This window comes from Martes martes (genome assembly GCF_963455335.1).
Source record: "Martes martes genome assembly, chromosome: 6".
NCBI classification, from domain to species: domain Eukaryota; kingdom Metazoa; phylum Chordata; class Mammalia; order Carnivora; family Mustelidae; genus Martes; species Martes martes.
In genome coordinates this window covers 25,545,058-25,566,157 of record NC_137893.1, presented here as the reverse complement: position 1 = coordinate 25,566,157, position 21,100 = coordinate 25,545,058, and the positions used below count along the sequence as shown (strand labels likewise).

At 35.4% G+C, this 21,100-nt stretch overlaps 1 protein-coding gene across 5 annotated transcripts in view; it reads right to left on the bottom strand.

The window, feature by feature from the left end:
• ATG5 (autophagy related 5) overlaps nucleotides 1-21,100 on the bottom strand; it is a 128,571-nt gene that overhangs the window by 4,997 nt on the left and 102,474 nt on the right. For all 5 annotated transcript variants that reach the window (XM_080805157.1, XM_080805160.1, XM_080805161.1 and 2 more), the window contains one exon: nucleotides 12,406-12,523. In XM_080805157.1, coding sequence (XP_080661283.1) covers nucleotides 12,406-12,523 — 118 coding nt within the window. The remainder of the gene's footprint in view (nucleotides 1-12,405; nucleotides 12,524-21,100) is intronic.

Genomic DNA, 21,100 nt, shown 5'->3' with positions numbered 1-21,100 from the left:
CCTCTCCTTGACCCCAAAATAAATATAACTTTAAAAATAATAAAAAGATTAAAAATATATATAAATGAGCCTGAAAGGAACAAGGGCCAACACTGCACTGTTGGTTAACGAGGTGCTACTGGAAGATGACCCCGGAGGCCAGCAAGCTGAATTCCTGGTCAGGTCATGAAGGGCTCTGAGCAGGCCTCAGATCTCTTTCAGGGTGTCTCCTTATATATAAAATGAAGGAGTCTCTGTAGATCCATGGTTTGCAAATTGGCCGATGATCAGAATCATTTGGGAGATTTAAAAATATATATATAAGCTGGGACCCTCTCCAGACCTTCTGAATCAACCTCTGGGATAAATATTCCCTTAAATAAATCTTATGATAATAAGGGTGTAGAATTTTTCCTTCAACAAAATCTTATGCAGAAAGTCGCCATATAATACAGGGGAAGATGGGGTGGCTTTGGTTGATGTGGGATTGTGCGTCTCCCAAGTCCTGCTGCTTGCTGACTTACAACCCATGGTTAATTCCTGATATGACTCCATGGGTCAGTTTGTAAACCATGTTCTAGAATTGAGGATCACTAACAGGTCTTAGAGCTCTAGTCTTTTATGCTTAAACAGCAATAGTTCTTTCAGGTTCAAATTAGCATAATTCACTAGTTTTGAATTCTTAGGCAAATCACTTAATCTTCTGAGTCTCAGTTTCCTCCTCTCATACTGTGGATAAAGAATTCTAGGGATGCCTGGGTGGCTCAGTTAGTTAAGTGTCTGCCTTCGGCTCAGGTCATGATCCCAAGGTCCTGGGTTTGAGTCCCATATCAGGCTCCCTGCTGAGCATGGAGCCTGCTTCTCCCTCTGCCTGCTGTTTCCTCTGCTTGCACTCTCTCTCTGACAAATAAATAAAATCTTTAAAAAAAAATTAAAAATTAAAAAAAAAAAAAGAATTCTAATCTCAAGGGTTGCATGGAGATTAAGTGGGATATCCAAGGAGAACACTCAGCACACAGCCTAATACAAGGCTTGGACCTAGTAGATACCCAGTGAAATTAGGGACTTTCTTCCCCACTTCTCCCTCCTGCTCACTCCCTAAAAACACAAGAATGTTGAAAATTTTATAGAGTAAGTAAAGCCAAAAGACTAGTTTTTAAAAGATCATGGTTTAATAACAAGAAGTAAACACTCATTGTAATTCTTTCCTATATAAAAAGTTATGGTAATAAGGTAATTTTTTCAGTACTAAGATGTACAAAAACCATGAATTCGATTATGTGATTAGCATGCAAAGGGCCGTGAGAATTTGTGTGGCACATAAATTTTACAAATGTGCTAAAAAAAATGAAAAAGAAAAATGACAACAAAAATGCAAAAACTCAATTGTTATGCAAACAACAGAATGAATGACAGTTTAAAAAATTCCTTAAGCACTGTAAACCCTCTGAATTAAATTAGTAGTGCTCTCAAGATATATATTTAGTCAAGATATAGATACATATAGATATATAGACATATATATCTATATATATCTATATATCACTGACAAGTCAAACGAGCCCTACTGTACTACTGTTATGTTATTTAGTAGATTTCAGGTAACGTTCTTCTTTTTTTCTTTAAAGAGGAGAACATTCAAATAAGGGGAAAAATCTTCCAAAATATTTGTTATACATCTAAAAATATATCATTATTTGAGAACTGACCATATATGAGGAATCTGCCTTTTAGAGATTTCTATTAGCAATGGCTCAAATCTTCCCCACCTCGATCTACATTTTAGTCCTTATTTTTTGGCTAATTTTCAGTATGGACTATGACCTAAATGTCTTTAAAAACAGGTTAGCTGAGATTCTAGAGAGATGCATGGGTTTCAATTTTACTTTTAATTAGTAATACTAAATACATGAAATCTCCTTGAATTTAAAGGAAGCTAAAGAAATGGATGGTGTATCTTCAAAGATAAATGCTTTAATCAGAAAATTTCAGTTTAATTAATCTTTTTAGCGCATACCTGTAAAGATGGAATAGTAGAAATCTAAGGCTAAATGCTGTAACCACTGAGTTTGGCTTTGTGGTTTCACATTTATGTTTTGTAATTCAGCAGAAAATGACCTGATTTGTTATCTTGGAATGTGTGATGCTGAAGATAAAACTTTGGGAAAACACTTAATACTTCTGAAAAAGTTTTAAACAAATGAAGAGATGAGCTTCTGGATTACCACTAGTCTGAATGATTTTGTTCTAACAAATTCTTTAACCTCTGATATGTTCATTAGTAAACGCCAACTAATTGAATCCATCGACATGAAAAACCACAGGCAGAAATCTGAAGTGCATACATCATGCTGAAGGATTCTGACTCAGCCTCAGCAGTAACAGTCAGTGAGGTCAGGTCAAAGAGGGTTAAACCAAGCCAGGATATAGCCAAAGGAATACATCAAACGCTGATTTTAAAAGGGCAATTAATCTTAGACAGAAATGCTTCCTGGGGAATGAGATCTCAATCTTAAGAGCACACTACATGATGCAGCAGTAAAAATGAACATATACAAGCTTACAGAGCTTTTATCCTATGATCACAAACAGAAGGAGAGTGCTGTTTATCGGAGAAATACAAACCCATTTAAAAATACTTACATTAACTTCTTCCGGATCTATACTCACTTAGCAGTACAGGTCTTAATGAACATGTAATATCACAGTTAATATATACCACATATCTCTTTCCATGTGTAACTTTTATATTTTATGTATTTTAAAAGTTATTTCTGCCCCAAATAGTCCCAGAGCCTTGGGTCTTAACATTCTAAATGAGATTTTCAAAACATGTCCATGTTAGTTCTTTCATGGACTTTTGCTTATAATCTTTATATTTCTTAATGAGGAAGACATAAACCAAACTTCAAACCAAAAAAAAAAAAATCTGCTAAATAATTAAAAGAGAATTGTATTAAATTAAGAGACTGTAACACTATCTTAATAAACTGATTAAAAGTCTCCTGGTAATTAGATAAAAATGTGATAAAAGTTAGAAATTTAAACTTATTCTTTTAAACTCAAAAAACAAACTTTGAAAATATAGATTCAAATGTTTTTGATCTGCTTTCATAAAATGACCCAGTGTAATTCTGGTTGAGTTTAATAGGAATCATTAATATTTATCAAGTATGAATTACAGGAGAGTTCATTGTTTTATTTAAAATATAAGCAATAATTACATTGTTTATATATGGTCAGAATGAGGTCTCACAGAACTGTTTTAATGAAGAGATGACTAGCTTTTAATCACCTGCATGTGTTATTATTTTGTTAAGGGAATTTTATTTTGTAATGTTAAAGATGAAATATTAATTGGGCAAGTGTCTACACCCACTTTTTAAAAAATCAGGTTAATTCATTTAACTTCTTGAGATTTACATAAAGAACAACAATTGAGAGGAAATCAGAGGCATCTTCTGACAGGTACAGTAATCTCATTTCCACTCAGGGAGAATAAGAAAAATTAACAGTTTATTATTTGTTTGACTTCATAAAAGACATATGTCAATCGACTAAGTCATTAACAGGTTCTGTATCACCAAGATTAGTCCATTCAGTCTATGTGGTGGGAAAAGCACAAAGATGAAGGGAGAGTGAAACAGTCAAGGCAAAGTATTTTACTCATTTTAGTTTAGAATTTGATGGCAGAAAAGAAACTATTATAAGTACCAAGATTAAACTGAGCCTAACAAATTACTTCTGTCCAATCTTAAGTACAGTAGATTTTTACCCATGAGGGCTATATTTAAAAGAGCTTTTTGAACTCCCATTGTAAATGACACTACATCATTCTTTCATATAAAATATGCATCCGGTGAGGGAGAGAGAACAATGAAGAGCAGCGAGTGTCAGGACGAGACTGAAAGGGCGAGTGACCAATGTGACCTAGTCTGGCAGGCCAGACTCACAGTATCTCAGCATAGCTATGAATGGGCCTTCAATGATTACCTGTGGATCGCTGAAACTTCAAATAAATGTGGGAACTACTGCTCAGGGTCTTCAATGAAAAACTTTCACTAAGAGCACCACTTTCAGATACCTCTGCCTTAAGATTTTTTTTCATTAAATGTATTTTAACAAGTGTATGATAACTGAGCTGGCTACAGAGATTAAGTAGATGCCCTAGCTTCCTTCTTTCTTGCCAGGGTCAGATTTCTAGCATATGCTAATCATTTACTAAAAACAAAAGTACAAATCAGTGGCCCAGAACTCTTGCCATAATCTGATATATAAGCAGTTACTCTATCAGTTTACATTTTATCATAAATTTATACCTTCTGTGCACACGTCTAGTATCAAGTACCTGTCTGTGCAGAGTGGGATTATCAACAAACAAGAAAATAGTGCTTCTTTCTAACTCTATTTTATAAATTTCCTATGAGAAGAGTTATTTATAAAAAAAAAAATTAACAAAACTGCAGGAAAAAGATGTTAACTGTAAAACCTTGGAAAAATATGATTATGAAATCTCATTTAAACAAATACTTTGTTTAAGCCCTACAACCATCCTATGAGGCTAGTAGCAGGAATTATCCTTATTTTGTAGAATAAGAAACCTGGATCTGTTTAAAAAAAAAGAAAAGAAAAGAAAGAAAAAGAGAAAGAAAAAACAAACAACTAAGTGATCTTCCAAATGAGTATGAAGGTACAAAGGGATACTACAATGAAAATAAACTCTAAATGAGTGAAAAAAGAAGTACTGAAATTGAAAAACCTATTGTTCTTACTCTTAAATCCTCATTCTGATGCAATTTGGGGGTTTGCAGGGTTTAGGTTTCTGTGGCATGAATTTGAGAACTGAAATACCACCTCTTATGGAGGGGGTCAGCGTCAGCATGCCGACAGAAGTGACCACTTCTGGCTCAAGCCTCAAATCACAAGGTATCAACCAACCAACTTCAATTCTAACACTCAAAGGATCTGCCGCCTATGAATAACATGAGATTTAGATGTTTCTTTCTCTAACTGCTCTATGTCTGGAAAAAAATTTTAACATCAAAAGTTAATTCACTTTATAAACAACCTAATCTTATGTTAGAGTGAAGGAGAAAAAGGTGAGTATACCATCTTCTTTTACTTTTTGTAAAAAACTATTCCACTGTTTTCCTCATAAAAATAAAGCAATATAACTTTTTCTAATATTTTATTTCTTTCAGAGAGAGAGAAAGAGAATGAGCAGGAGGAGTGGCAGAGGGGGAGAAGCACACTCCCCGATAAGCAGGAAGCCAGAAGTGGGGCTTGATCATGACTGAGGTAAAGGCAGACATTTAATCTTACCGACTGAGCCATCCAGATACCCCTAAAGTAACAAGTTTTTAAGTAAGATGACCCAAATGGGGTATAATTACCCCTAACCCCAGTTGTTGACATTATCTTCCAATGTACTAACCAAGCAAATAGGTCAATCACTTAGCTCCTCAGTGCTTTCTGCACATTTCTGACATCACTGAAAATTTTCTTCATGTTTATGGGAGAGAAGTTGAAAAATCTGGCTAGTCAGTCTTTCAGCAAATAGAGCAGGGAAATTTTAGACGACCATTTTAGTCCAGGTATTACCCCTAGCAACTAGCCCCTGGGTATCGGGTGAGGGATTCTATTTCTATGGTGCTCAGGCGGTATGTCTGACCTGTTCTCTCCTTTTCATCTAATTTCTGCTCATCTTTTAAGACAGCTTAGTCTTCACTACCTCATCCAGAATAGATAAGAACAATTCCAGGTGCTTCCTAAAATTCCTTGCATATCTTCGTTCCTACACACACCACATGTGGGCATCTTTCTGCCCATTCCAACTGTATCAAAGTTTCATAAAAGCAGGAACTACGTCTCACACCTCTTACCATGTCCAGTGCCAGAAGTCAGTATGACGCAAAGGAAATGACTGACAAAAAATAAAATCCACATCAAATGGAAACCAAAAGTTAAATGGGAGTCGGGAAGGGTCTGAAGGAGTAAATAAATTCCCAGGAAGCAGAGCAGAAATGGACATGCAGAGAGCCAAGTGGCCACAGGGCTGTACTTGTTGGTAAGAGAGATGCTTACTTGTTGGTAAGAGAGATTTGCCATGGAATGTAAGCCTTCCCCTACACATACACTCTATCTGTTCCCCAGCCCAAATGTGACAGTTGTGATCACCCACAACCCTGACATAAACTTACCAAAGTAAAAATGGACATTTTTATTCTCATAAGCCTAACCTTGAAGGTTCTTATATATTACATTAGAAAACTGGGAAATAAAATATGATTGGGCAAAGCTTATAGGTATTTTGTATTCTCTAAAGTAAAAGAATAACAGCTATGTTTTAAAATTTTTGTTGTTACTTTTTGTAAGTTGTTTTTAATGAACAAAGAAAGAAGTATTTCACTTCAGGTCTGGTACAGAAGCTTAGCTCTGAGTCATTTTAACTATGGCTGACACCACCAAAAAAATTTACCTGAGCTCACCTTTGGTTACTTCCTGTTACCTTTAATTTGGCTAACTCCTCTAGCCACTTACAAAACAAAACAAAAAAGGGAACATACAATGCAGCTCATCATTAGTTACTCCACAAGAACAATGACCTAAAGCACGTCTTCATAAATATTAGCACATTCTGCTTTCATATGATGAAATAAGGCAAAATTCCTTCATGCATGAATCACTTGTTGTAAGGAGTAGTAGACAATGGTGCCACATAACATTTATGAAGTACTTTCTCTTTTTATCATGTGATGACAGCCAGTTCTTATCCACACACACCCAATCTTACAGTCTTTCGCTTTCAACTTAAGTCGGTCGCAGGTGTTTCAAAATGCTTCACATTTGTCAATACCACAGGTGTAATGAACCAGACAGTAAACAGTTCTTTACTGAAACAGTGACTTGATGTTTTGGATACTCCCCATAGATCCTGAAACGACGGTTGTTTTCCAGTATGAGGTTACAAAAGGAAGAGGCAAACACAAGTTTTTCCAAAGATAAGATACTGTTGTTAGAAATGTGGCCTCCTCTGGTATGAAAGGTACTATCAAAAGTACCTCAAAAGTGCAGATGCTATTTATATCATTTCAATGAAGCATGTGTACGTATGTGTGTACTCCAGTAGATCCAAGTGTGCGACAGCTGGGAAGAAGTTGGTCACAAACATACCCGCCTCTAGCATCTGAAATTGCCTAAAAGGCAGATTTGCAGATTATAGTTTTGAGTGGCTACCTCACTGGCCCCCTTCAAAAAAAATGTAAGGGAAATCACATTGTCTATTCTCCAGGGATGAATGTACAGGTTAGGCAGGCTACAAATTCAGGAGAGAATAAAGAGCCTTTAAAAGAGTAAAACACTTCACAAATCTGTGTGCCGCTATTGTGCAGGGCCACACTAATCTTGTATGTATTGTTGTGATCTGGGTGTAGGAATGGCAAAAGAGCAAAAGAGCATGAATGTACATTCTGACAAAGTGCGCCAGCTCAAAGCATGTGACTACTTTTTATTTTCATGTCTGATTGTCACAGCCACCATTTTATAAGTTCAACAAGAAAGTGGCCAGAATTATATACAGGAACATTAAAAAGAACAAAACGGACAAAACAACAACAGTGTTCAGTTCAGGTTCCTAAGATCATACCTGTAAATGCTGTAGGGGAAAACTGCATGAGGGCAAGATCTGGTACTAAAACATGTATCATAGCATAAAGAGTTAGAAAAAAGCAAACATTTCAAAATGTTATTTTAAACAAGAAAGTTAAAAAGTTGAAGTGAAAATGAAAACAAATGGAAGCACGCTAAGGCAAATAAATAAATAAATAAACAAACAAACAAACCAGGAGATGGAGATCTGAGTTCTAAACCTAGTTCCTGCAACTAAGAAGTTAAGAGACCCTTAGCTACTCATTTAAGAAATCAAGAGACTGAACTAAATTAAGGTTCTATAATTAAAGATTCTTTAAAGATGTCAAATATAAAATTAACACCCAACCAATTTCTTCCTGTTCTGTAGTAAATCTGCCCTCATCATTCTGTGTTTTTGTTAATTTTGCTGCTGGCTAGGACATACACCATTACAGAACATTCTTCTTCCAAGGGTTTGGGTTTCTTTGTGATGTTCTCACTCAGTAGGCATGGATCTTATGTTATTTTTTTTAAGGATTTTATTTATTTGACAAAGAGAGACAGCAGCAAGAATACGTAACAGCAGGGGAAGCAGCAGGCAGAGGGAGAGCGAGAAGCAGGCTGCCTGCTCCCAACATGGGGCTCAATCCCAGGACCCCAGGACCATGACCTGAGCTGAAGGCAGACGCTTAACCAACTGAGCCACCCAGGTGCCCCAGGCAAGAATCTTATAAAGAAGTAAATTTTAAATGACATAAATTTTTTCAAGTATATTGTCAAAAAATATATAAGAAAAGAACAATAAAGGGGCACCTGGGTGGGTCAGTTTGTAAACTGACTCCTGATTTCAGCTCAGGTCATGATCTCACGGGTCCTGGGATCAAGCCCTGTGTCAGGCTCCAAGCCGGGTGTGGGGCCTGCTTAAGAATCTCTCTCCCTCTCCCCCTGCTTCATGCTCTTAAAAAAAAAAAGAACAGTAAGGTAGCTATTTCAACATAAACTTAAATTTCAATTGCTCTTTTTTCTTTTTTAACTGAAGTAGAGTTAACATACAATACTATATGAGTTTCAGGTGTCCAACATAGTGATTCAACATTTATATACATTAGGAAATGATCACCACGGTAAGTCTAGGTATCATCTGTCACCATATAAAGTAATTTCAATTACTCTTAGTTGATAAAAGCATTTTTTTAGTGTTCTTTAAGATACTACAAAGTACTAAAAAAGAATGAAAAATACAGTACAGAGTAATGAGTCACTGAAAGCCAATGCTTGCAGATGGGACAGGTAGGAAGTGTATGAGTCTCATTTCTGTTAGCAATAAAAATGAATAGGAGCACTTGGGTAGCTCAGTGGGTTAAAGCCTCTGCCTTCGGCTCAGGTCATGGTCCCAGGGTCCTGGGATCGAGCCCCACATCGGGCTCTCTGCTCAGCAGGGAGCCTGCTTCCCACCCCCACCCCGCCTGCCTCTCTGCCTACTTGTGATCTCTGTCTGTCAAATAAATAAATAAAATCTTAAAAAAAAAAGATTAATATCTTAATTATACTTCACATGGAAAAACTATATTCCTAAATCCTTAAGAATGTGGCAAAATAGACATTAAACAGACTTAAAAAGAAAAAACAAAAAAACAACCCTTACAGCTTGGAGAAAATGAAATGGAATGCTAAGATTATTCCTGAATCAAGAGAAGTTACTAGGAGTTTCTCAGTGAAAATTTCTGTAACCTTTGTTCAAAAATAAAAATTTACTTAAATAGCTCTATAAGGAAATACAGGAAAATGGCAATACTGGTTGTCCCTGTAGAGGGAAACTGAATTAGGGTTTGGTAGATATAGGTAGGCCGAGAGCCTTTTCAATAAATTCTTTTATATTCTTTCTGGTTTTGGAGCAATATAAAATTTTAAAAATTATTTAACTGAAGATAATACATAATACATAACAGGGCCTCATCAAAATTAAATACTTTTACTTTTCAAAAGAAAATTAAGACATGTCATAAACTGGGAGAAAATAATTACAAATCGTATGTCTGATAAAGACTTGTATCTTGGGGTGCCTGGCTGGCTCAGTGGAAAAAGCAAGTGAATCTTGATCTCAGGGTTGTGAGTTCAAGCTTCATGTTGGGTGTAGAGATTACATAAATAAATAAATTTAAAAAGAAAAAAAGACTTGTATCCAGAATACACAAATAACTCTCAAAACTCAGTAATAAGATGAAAACTCCATGAAAAAATGAGAAAGGCATCCGAACAGACGTTTCACCAAATATATCCACAAATAATAAGCATATGAAAACATACCCAACATCATTAGTTGTTAGGGAAATAAAAAACAAAACCAAGAGGTACCACTGCACAACCACTAGGATGGCTATAATTAAACAAAAAAATGTCAAGCATGCAAAGCTGGTAGGACTGTAAAATGATGCAGCCACTTTGCCAAAGTTTAGCAGTTTCTTAAAAAATTGAACACAAACCTATCATGCAACCAAGCAATTCCATTCCCAGGAATCTACTCAAGAAACATGTAAATATATGCCCACACAAAAACCTGTATACAAATGTTCATAGCAGCATTACACATAAATGTGAAAAGCTGGAAACAATCCAAATACCCAAATACCCAAAATATGATATACATACCTAACTTAATATTCAATAATAAAAAGGAACAAACTACTGATACATGCTACAATATGGATGAAACCCAAAAACTTTACACTAAGTGAAAGAAAAAAAACCAAACAGTTGCAATCTCACACGACTGCATTTATGCAAAATATCCAGAAGAGGTAAATTACAGAGAGAGAAAGCAGACCAGTAGTTGTCTACAACGGGCAGTAGGAGCAGAGATTAGCTGCAAACAAGCACAAGGGAATTTTTGAAGTGATAGAAATGTTTTAAAACTAGATTATGGTGATAGCTGTACAACTTATAAATTTATTAAGACTAAAATTTGAAGGCACAATTATTTAACTGAAACTCTTACTGAAAACTAAAATTACACAGCAATAAAGATAGACTATGATTCTTCAACAGTATTAAAATCAAGTTAATGTTAACTGCGCCATGATTTGACGATCCTAAATAGTGTTTCAGCTAATGACACAAAGAAAGAATTCAGTATGTGAAATACTGAGTCAACATTTTTACCCTAGCACGAGAGATAGGAGACTGTGTAAGACACCATTTATGCACACTAGAACAGCTAGATACAGGAATGCCGGGAAAGGCAAATACGTCTGATTAAGGGAAAAAGTTGTAGTCATAGACCAAATGACTTATTTTGAGTTCCATATTCTTTGTTCAGTCATTTAGGCTGAAATGTCAACATTCCTCTAATCCCACTATGTTTCCAATTGTGGTTGTTAGGCAAACTATTCCTTAGACACTACATGCTTCTTGAACTGTGTGATATAGTTAATTAGTCACAAAAGTAATAATACAGTCACCCAACTTATAATATGTTAATAAGAAACATACCATTATCTACTGAAGTTATACTGTTACAATAATATTAATATATTTATTAATGCCTTACCTCTTTCCATAAAGGATATAAAGTAGCAAGTTTAAAAATTTCTCTATAGAACAAATAAGTCTGTATAACATATTAATAAATATAGTAACAGTCCACTGAAATTTCCCCAATAACCTGGTAACAAATAAAACTATGATTGCAAGTCATTCAGTAATAAGGTGATGATCAAATTACAGTACATTGATATGAAGGACCATAGTGCTGCTATTTAAAAAACAGCTTTATTTATTTATTTTTTTAAAGATTTTATTTATTTGTTTGAGAAAGAGACAGTGAGAGATAGCATGAGCGAGGAAAAGGTCAGAGGGTGACGCAGAATCCCCATGGAGCTGAGAGCCTGATGTGGGACTTGATCCCAGGACTCCAGGATCATGACCTGAACTGAAGGCATTCGCTTAACCAACTGAGCCACCCAGGTGCCCTAAAAAACAGCTTTAAAGTATTCTTACTGACTAAAACTATGCTTATTTTGTGCTAGGTGAAAGATGAGGCAGGAAGTACAATTTTACAAACACATACACACCCTTCCCAAATACTCAAGTGTCCATATGCATGTCTGTGTCAGCTGTGGGCTCTATGAGTTAGGGGATGATAGCATTTTTCGTTTTTTATTGTTTCTGCATTTTCTTTGTGTTCCTTATATTGCAATTAAGAAAAACAGAATTCAGCAATTTTTATGTTTTTCCCGTTGCCTACAGGAAATTAACTTTAACCTAAGCTACAAAACGAGGACTATGAAATAGGTAAGTTCTTAATTGCACATGTGAAATGTCAATGCCTAAGTGAACAATGCTGAAACATTAGGAAGTGGTAGAAAATCCAAACAAAATACTTATCTGTTATTCAGTATTTTGAACTTTAAAATATTAACCAAAGGTAAGAAATTTTTTTTTACTATCTCTTATTCCTTTAAAATGAGGAGACACAATGCAAAATGTAAAATAGTATTTACCAGAACTGAACCCACAAATGAAAGACCCAGGGTATCAGAGTGTTAAGAGAGTAATTAAAAAACAGTGTTATTTTATTTTGCCAGAGAGAGTCAATTCCCTATTTTGTTAGTGTCAGTAATTTATAAAGTAATAAATTAAATATTAAGTACTTTTGTTTCAAAAGATTGTTTCCCATGAGATAATGAAAATATTTTCCTGAAGTAACCAGTAAATGTTATTTATAAATGCAGAATGCTTATGTTATACCTCAGTAACAAGAAGAAATGAGTAATGGTTTAATGTTGCTGACTATATTACCTTCAGGAGCAACTGCAGAAGGACAAACTTCTCTGAGGAGATCGCCTAGTGTATGCAACTGTCCATCTGCAGCCACAGGACGAAAAAGCTTCTGAATGAAAGGTCGTTCGGTTGTTGTCTATTTGAAAAATGAAAAAAAGAATTCAAACAATTAAGTTTTTGTTGCTATGAATTAAAATTAAGAGATCAGAAATTTAAAGCTGCCATCAGATACCTTCTGATACAGTGTAATCAGAAGCATATAATACCACAGATGTGGTAATATTACAAAAAATGCTTAACATAAAATCAAGTAAATCTAATCATGAGGAAGCAATCAGACAAATCCAAAATGTGTGACATTCTAAAGATAAGTGGCCAAAAAAGGAAAGAAAAGGAGAGAAAAGAAAACACAAGACAACTGGCTCCATTCAAGTAAGTCAAAGGCAGAACAAAATAATACAAAAAGTTTTTAAAAGATTGGTGAGATATAAAAACTAAATACAAAAATAAATCTTGATTGAATACTGGGTTGGAGGGAAAAATCAGCTATAAAAGACATTTTTGGAATAACTGAGGAAATGCAGAATGAGCATTAGATAGTATTACTGAATTAATGTCAAATTCTTAACAGTTGTAAGGATAATGGTTATAAGGACAACATCCTTTAAGAAATTCATGCTTACATATTTAGGGATGAGGAGCCATGCTGTCTGTCTGAAACATACCTTCAAATGGTTGAGAGAGAGTGCACATGAGCACGCATGAGCGCAAAATGTGGGAAAATGTTAACTACTGGTGAATCTCGGTGAACAGTATACAGTTTTAGTTGTTTTATTATTTTTTCTATACATTTGAAAATTTTTAAGAAACAGATTCATAAATAAAGAACAAACTGATGGTTGCCTGAGGGGAGTAAATGGGGGAATGGGAAAAGTGGATGAAGGGGAGTGGGAGATACAGGCTTCCAGTGATGGAATAAAGACGTTACAAGGATAAAAGGTGCAGCACGGGGAATATAGTCAACGGTACTGTAATAGTGTTTATTGGGAACAAATGGTAACTACATTTGTGGTGAAAATAGCATAATGTATAGAGTTGTGAAATCATTATGTTGTACACTTGAAATTAATGTTAACAGTGTATATCAACTCTACTTCAATTTAAAAAATTAAAAAGAAAAATAAATCCAAAAAAATTTTCAAAATACCAGATATAGTATTTCCTCTGACAACTGTGATTAGCACTATGTCATAACTTACTGCTAATAATTTCAATGTATTGCCCACTTTTAAAATTTAGTTTCACTTATAGGAGCATAACAACGACAAGGAACGCCTCATAACGCAGAGGCCCTGGAATCAGCCAGTGTATGAACAGCACTACCACTTATGTACTTTATGATTCCACATCCAGTTTCTTTGGAAAATTGGGACATTCTGTATCTCTTAAAAGTTTGTTGTAGAAAAGAGTGAAGAACTATGTATGCCAAGCACACAGAAAGACAGAGACACAGAGAGAGAGGATGAATGAATTAATGTTAAAGATAATAAACACCCTGCCCCCAACTGCTATTTCATTTTAAGATGTTAAGTTTTCACATTTTAAGTTCCCAGGGATAAAAAACCATAAAAACATATAAAAAGAGAACAATGCTTTATATTTTATAAGTATTCATATTTATAAGTAATTATACTCATATACTCATATTTACATATAGTATTTTTAAAAATTTTTACATTTTTAACATAAATTTTCATATAGTGTTTATGAGAAAATGATTTCAAATTCCTAAGCATTAAAGACAAGTTTGCTTGTTTTTTTTAATCACGGAGGTATAGCTCAATTATAATATGTCACTATTATAGATCTGGTATAAAAAATAATCTGTTTTTAAGTATGGACATAAAATAAAATGTAAGAAAAACAGACATGATACAAGCTTGTGAGCTACCTTTCCCAGCTTTTTTTTTTTTTTTTTTTAAAGTAAGCTCCACACCCACAATGGAGCCTAAGGCTGGGCTCAAACTCGCCACCCTGAGATCAAGATCTGAGCAGAGATCAAGAGTTGGAGGACACTTAACTGACTGAGCCACCCAGGCACCCTTACCTTTTCCAGCTTTACACTATGTATTCAGTGGAAACGTAAATAAATGTTAAGAACTGTATTCCAATAATAGTTAAGTATCCGTGGTAAGTATGTAAAAAAGCCTTGATACTTGATAAACTCTTGACAATTAATATGCACTGAATATAAAGCAATTCATTTCACTAACTGAACTCGTTATGGATTTTTAAAAACAGTATGACTGATATCCTTCAATTTGGGAAGTTCATACATTTCACGCAAGATGAAACTGAGAACGATGTGATGAACAATCGAAGATTAACTATGTGAAGATAATAAGGGTTTGGGGAGTTCAGAGAAGAAATAAGTGAATAGAGGACTGCAGTAATAATTTAAAATAGCCACCACCCACTTAGGGCTTTCTATCTTGCAGGCAATGAAGAGGCTTTTAAGACTTTTTAGCAAAGGAAGTGACGTGATGAAAGAGGCTTTTTCTGAAGGCTAATGGAAAGCAGCACAGTGTACGATGACTTGGTTAAGAGGTAACATCAGGAAGACGGGTGAGAGGCTGTCTGAAAGATGCAAGCCTATGTGATGACAACTGGAGCTAGGTCAGAGAAAAAGGAGGGTCAGGACTATAACCCCAATTAAAAAAAAAGTTAAAATGTATCATCCACAGTCTGAGCTGAAAACACTAGGATTTTCAGCGAAGTCAAAAAAACTTTTTAAGATTCATTCCCCCCCTACTTAGTGAAAAAATCGTGAGGTGAATAGCTATAATACAACATATTATAACAACCTGAAAACAATAGGTTAAAAAGGCGCCAAGTGGATTTAGCGAGATACTAAAAAACAGAAAGCGTCTTCCTCTCTTATTGCTAGAAAAATGGCCTACAATTTCCCTGTAGTTCTCCTTTTTCTATTCTCCCAAGTATATATACTTATAAATGCAAATCTGAGCAGTGATAATAAAGGTGTAACTTCAACAACCTTTATAATGATGTTATTTGCTTGGGTGGAGGAGAAAAGGCTTGTACTATTACACAGTCTAAGTCCATTCTGTAGCACAGTAAGCAAGAAAACTCTCATTAAAGTGCTATTTCTCATGTAACAAAAACCTTACTTTAAAAGAACAATTAGGGACACCTGGGTGGCTCAGTCAGTTAAGCTGCTGCCTTCGGTTCAGGTCATGATCCCAGGGTCCTGGGATTGAGTCCCGCATGGGGCTCCTTGCTCGGCGGAGAGCCTGCTTCTCCCTCTGCCTGCCCTGCCTGCCGCTCCCCCTGCTTGTGTGTGCGTTTTGTCTCTCTCTGGGACAAATAAATACATAAAATCTTAAAAAAAAAAAAAGAACAGTTACCCAAAATACCTCAATCAAAAATGTAATAAACATCTATTCAATATTTATCTGACTGCCTTTATATTCTTAGTCCTTAAAATTTAGTATTCTAGAAAAAAACAGTTCAATGTCTGAGTAAGTTACACCAAAGATTATGAAAACGACTCAGTTTCGGGAGTTACTGCCCTTAAAACAAAAGCCCTTCACAGAGAGATCATACATTCAAGTACTGTACAGAGGTTCGGAAGGGCAATGGGAATGGAGGGTAGTTTCATGCAAATTTCTTGGCAGATCTCATTAAACCTAAGCTGAAGTTCAGCAGAGAAGACTAAATTATGCTAGAAGTATTTAAAAATTATCTTCCTCCTGAAATAGCAAGAATTCTAAAGATAGAAAAACTCCATCAACATGAATTCTGCCAACTTTGATTTAGTATACATGAAACTGGACAGTGCTAACAATACCCATGTAATCTGAATCTTAGCCTGACAGACTAGAAAGCTGCACCAACAGTAATATAATACAATACTCAATTAATCTAGCCATTTATTTGTGAATATGCAAACTATTTTCAGTGGCTTCCAAGAAGTAGTACTGCTCTCTCACAAGAAATAACAGGACTTCAACAAGTCATCTTTGAAACTGCCCTTATTACTTTAATGTACATGTTACTCTTTTAAATGCACCAAACAGAATATAAGGTTGGGGTGCTACTGGCTGGCTGCTCCTCCTCCCTCCTCTGCTCATGAACACTCACAAATGAAACAATAATTTTTCCTGTATGGAAACATTACATGGTTGATTTGCCTTGGACATATACTGAGCAGAGGCAAAGGAAACAAATTTATAAAAATGATAAACTAAATTTGTAAAAGTTTAGTGAATCTTACATATTTTCTTGAAGTGACAATTCAAGAGTTACAGTCAAATTCTTAGAGATAATGTGTGTTACAACTATAGTGTAAACTGCAGGCTAATCATATTATTAATCTTATATCTAAGAAACAAGAGACAGGGAAAAGGCATATTTCCAACACAGTCAAACAGGTTAACCAAACAGGTTAATATTAAAGCTGATAAAACAAGAAATGCTAGGCTTTTTTTTTTTTTTTAAGATTTTATTTATTTATTTGTCAGAGAGAGAGAGCGAGCACTGGCAGATGGAGGCAGAGGGAGAAGCAGGCTCCCTGCTGAGCAAGGAGCCTGATGTGGGACTCGATCCCAGGACGCTGAGGATCATGACCTGAGCCGAAGGCAGCTGCTCAACCAACTGAGCCACCCAGGCGTCCCTGCTGGTAGGCTTTAAAATAAGACAATGTATGGACTTTAAGAGTAACAGGCACAATGGATACATCATTAAGACCAAGTTTGATTCTTATGACTTATATAAAGTACATACTGCAACAAAAATGCAAAGCAGTTGTTGAAGAGCACAGGCTTTGGAGACAGAAAGAACAGGTTTTTAAGTCCAGGTTCTGTCATTTATTACAGACCCACTGGCGCAGTTACCTGACTTTCTTGAGCCTCAGTTTCCTCAACTGTAAAACAGGAATAATTTTCTATATGTACAACATATATGCACAGGCATAAATGGAGAGACTATCTACATTGCAGAGTTTTTGAATAAAATATAAGCACAGCACAATCACGGTACATATGACCACCTAAACAGACATCCTAAAATATGATCAACAGTTTTAGTTTCATCCCAATTTAGCAGACTTAAGTTTATTCATATCTTATTTTCTCTTAAGTTCTGGATGCTAAATCAGGAAATTCAGTTTAAAGGAATACTGATACACTGGACCTCATAAAAATAATTAAAAACAAAACAAAACAAAACCTTTTCGTTCTGTAAAAGATCCTATGAAGAAGATGAAAAGACAAGCCATAGGCCAGGAGAGAATATCTGTATCCACATTTCCAATAAAGTTCTTTAAAAAAAGCAAAGAAATCAATTAAAAAACGGGCAAAAGACAGATATTTCACCAAAGAGGATATATAGGTGGCCAAAAAAGCACATGAAAAGATGTTTGACACATCATTAGCCATTAAGGAAATGCAAATTGCAATACCCCAATGCATTACTACACACCTACAAGAATGTCTAAAATAGAATGCTGGTGGGCATGTGGAGAAACAAGATCACTCATACACTGCTGGTGAAAATGTAAAATTGTAAAGGCCCCTCTGGAAAAGGGTATGGTAGTTTCTTATAAAACTAAACATGTATCTACCATATGACTCAGCAATTGTACACTTGAGTATTCCCAGAGAAATGCAAACTTAGATGTTCTCAAAAAGCTCAAAAATAAATGTTCATAGTAACTTTACTCGTAACAGCCCTAAACTGGAAACAATCCCAATGTCTTTCAGCAGGTGAATGGTTAAATTATCTATGGTATATCTATACTATGGAATTCTATTCAGCAGTACTACTACTACTACTACTACTACTACTACTACTACTACACAACCCTATTAATATATGGAATAATTTGTATGGAACTCAAGGGAGTTATGTTGCATGGAAAGAACAAATGTTAGGCATACAAACTGCATGATTCCATTTATGTAACATCAGTAAAATGGTAAAATTTTAGAAATGAGAACAAATTAGTGGTTGTCAGAGGTTAGGGAGAGGAAGAAGTGAGGTAGGTGGCTACGGCTATAAAAGGGGTAGTCCAGGGGTACTTGAGTGGCTCAGTCAGTTAAGCGGCTACCTTCAGCTCAGGTCATGATCCCAGGGTCCTGGGATCGAGTCTCACATTGGGCTCCCTGCTAAGTGGGGAGCCTGCTTCTGCCCCTTCCCCCCTGCGCGTGCAAGTGAGTGTGTGTGCACGCGTGTGCGCGCGCACTCTCTCTCTCTCTCTCTCGTAAATAAATAAAATCTTTAAAAAAGCAGGGGGTAGCCCAAGGAATGTTTGTGTTGGAACACAATGAATGAAATATGAATAAGGTTTGTGGGTTGTATCAATGTCAACTTCCTGGTTATGATATTATACTATATAAAAGATACATATATATACATATACATATAATATATATAAGATGTCAAGAATGGAGGAAATTGGGTGAACAGTATAAAGAGCTTTCTGTATTATTTCTTAAAACTGCATGTGAAGATTATATATGTTAAACTGATGTAAAGCATTTAGAACAATGCCCAGCACATAGTAAATGCTCAGTAAGTGCTCTTAATGCTCTCACTAAATATGACTTGACACTCAACAGAAATTTACTGAATACAGATATGTATTTTGTATTGAGTCATAATATAAAACATGCAGAATTATATAAGAAGATATACTAATCTCACAGTTATCCTGTCACTACATAGCATTACCAATAATTTTACTCTTTTGGTCATATAGTATTTAACATATAATAGATTAGAAATGTTGGTTTTGTTAAAAATGACAACTTACAGCTAGAAGGGGACGTATCTGGCTCACTGACCATGGAGTCAATGACCATAAAGAGGAGGAAGAATCTCATCAGATAGTAAAAGGAGATTCTATTCACTGAAACAAAGTAAGATTAAAAGTTATGGAGGAGAAAAACAAAAATTCAGCAAGGATACAACCTAAAAAGATGCTCAGTAGCTGCATGATGATTCACTGGGTTGTGAACCTTAAAAATGGCCATTACTAAAAGTAAGGAAGGTGGGGGAGTATGGGGTTGGGGGTCTCCCTCTGAAACAGCAGGCAGAACCTGATGACAACAACGGACCCAGTTGTTATAAAAGGTTGGACAGAATCAAGGGCGCCTGCATGGCTCAGCCAGTTAAGCATCCAACTCTTGACTATGGCTCAGGTCATGATCTCGGGGTCCTGAGACTGAGCCCTTTGCTGGGCTCCTTGCTCAACGGAGCATCTGCTTGAGATTCTCTTTTCCTTTCCCTCTGACCCATCCTCCACGCTCATATGTGCTCTCTCTCTCAAATAAATAAGTAAATCTTAAAAAAAAAAAAAAAAAAGTGGACAGAATCATTCTAGAAGCAGTATCCAGGTTCAGGATCTGCAACCACTGACCTGAATCACTGTAATCTGATCATTTGCTCCAGTGAGCCTTAGATAAGTGTTTTATTTATAATTTATATATGTTGCATCTCCCCAGGCGTAACAAGTTTCTCTATCATCAGCTATACTTTGTGTGTATGCTTTGTAAGTTCTCTGAAACAGGATGATTAATGATTCACTACATTTATAAGAATAATTATTTGACTTATAAGAGTTCTGTAAGTATAGCAAAGGGTTTCGTTTGTTAGATTTGCAGGTATTTTTAAAGAATCAGCTATACTGAACTACAACAAATTAGCAATGTCTATGTGTTGATTAATAATGTAATTTGATTTGTTCCATTAACTATGCAAGTAGTTCTAAGTCTTTTAGAAGAACTGAATCTGAAGGACAAATTAGACAAACAGTAAGAAGTAAAAAAGATTGCTCTCATTTGTATATAAAACTTATTATATTTATAACAGCAAAAATTAAACAGAAAGACATTATAAAAACTAGATTTCACAATTTACAACTCTAATATAATGCAAATAACTGTGTATGTCATCCACGCACAAAAGCTACCTCCGATATAAAAAATCTCACCAACAAAATCAGTGTACTTTCATTTGACACACAAGTTTAAAATACGAACTAAATTTAATAATTTGAAAAGCTTTACATGATCAGTAGTGAAACTTTCATTGTTATCAAGATGGTAACAATGATGAAGACCAATATAACTTTTCTTATAGATCCTGTAAAAATGACAACAAAAAACCAAATCACAATATAATACTTCACAGAATCACACAGTCACTGATACTCCACTAACAGCAGTGACAGGCATTACAAAGATAAAAAGATAAATAAATTGCAATGAAGAATACTGTATTTCCTGCCTATGTTTTTTTTTTTATTCTATTTTTTTAAATTGTGTTACGTTAGTCACCATACAGTACATCATTAGTTTTTGGTGTAGTGTTCCATGATTCATTGTTTGCATGTAACACCCAGTGCTCCATGCAATCCGCGTCCTCCTTAATACCCATCACCAGGCTCAGCCACCCCCTCATTCCCCTCCCCTCTAAAACTCTCAGATTGTTTCCTGGAATCCACAGTCTCTTATGGTTCATTGCCCACTCTGTTTTCTCCCCCTTCATTTTCCCCTTCCTTCTACAGAATGGGAGAAGATATCTGCAAATGACACTACAGACAAAGGGCTGATATCCAAGATCTATAAAGAATTTCTCAAACTCAACTCCCAAAAAGCAGATAATCAAGTCAGAAAATGGGCAGAAGATATGA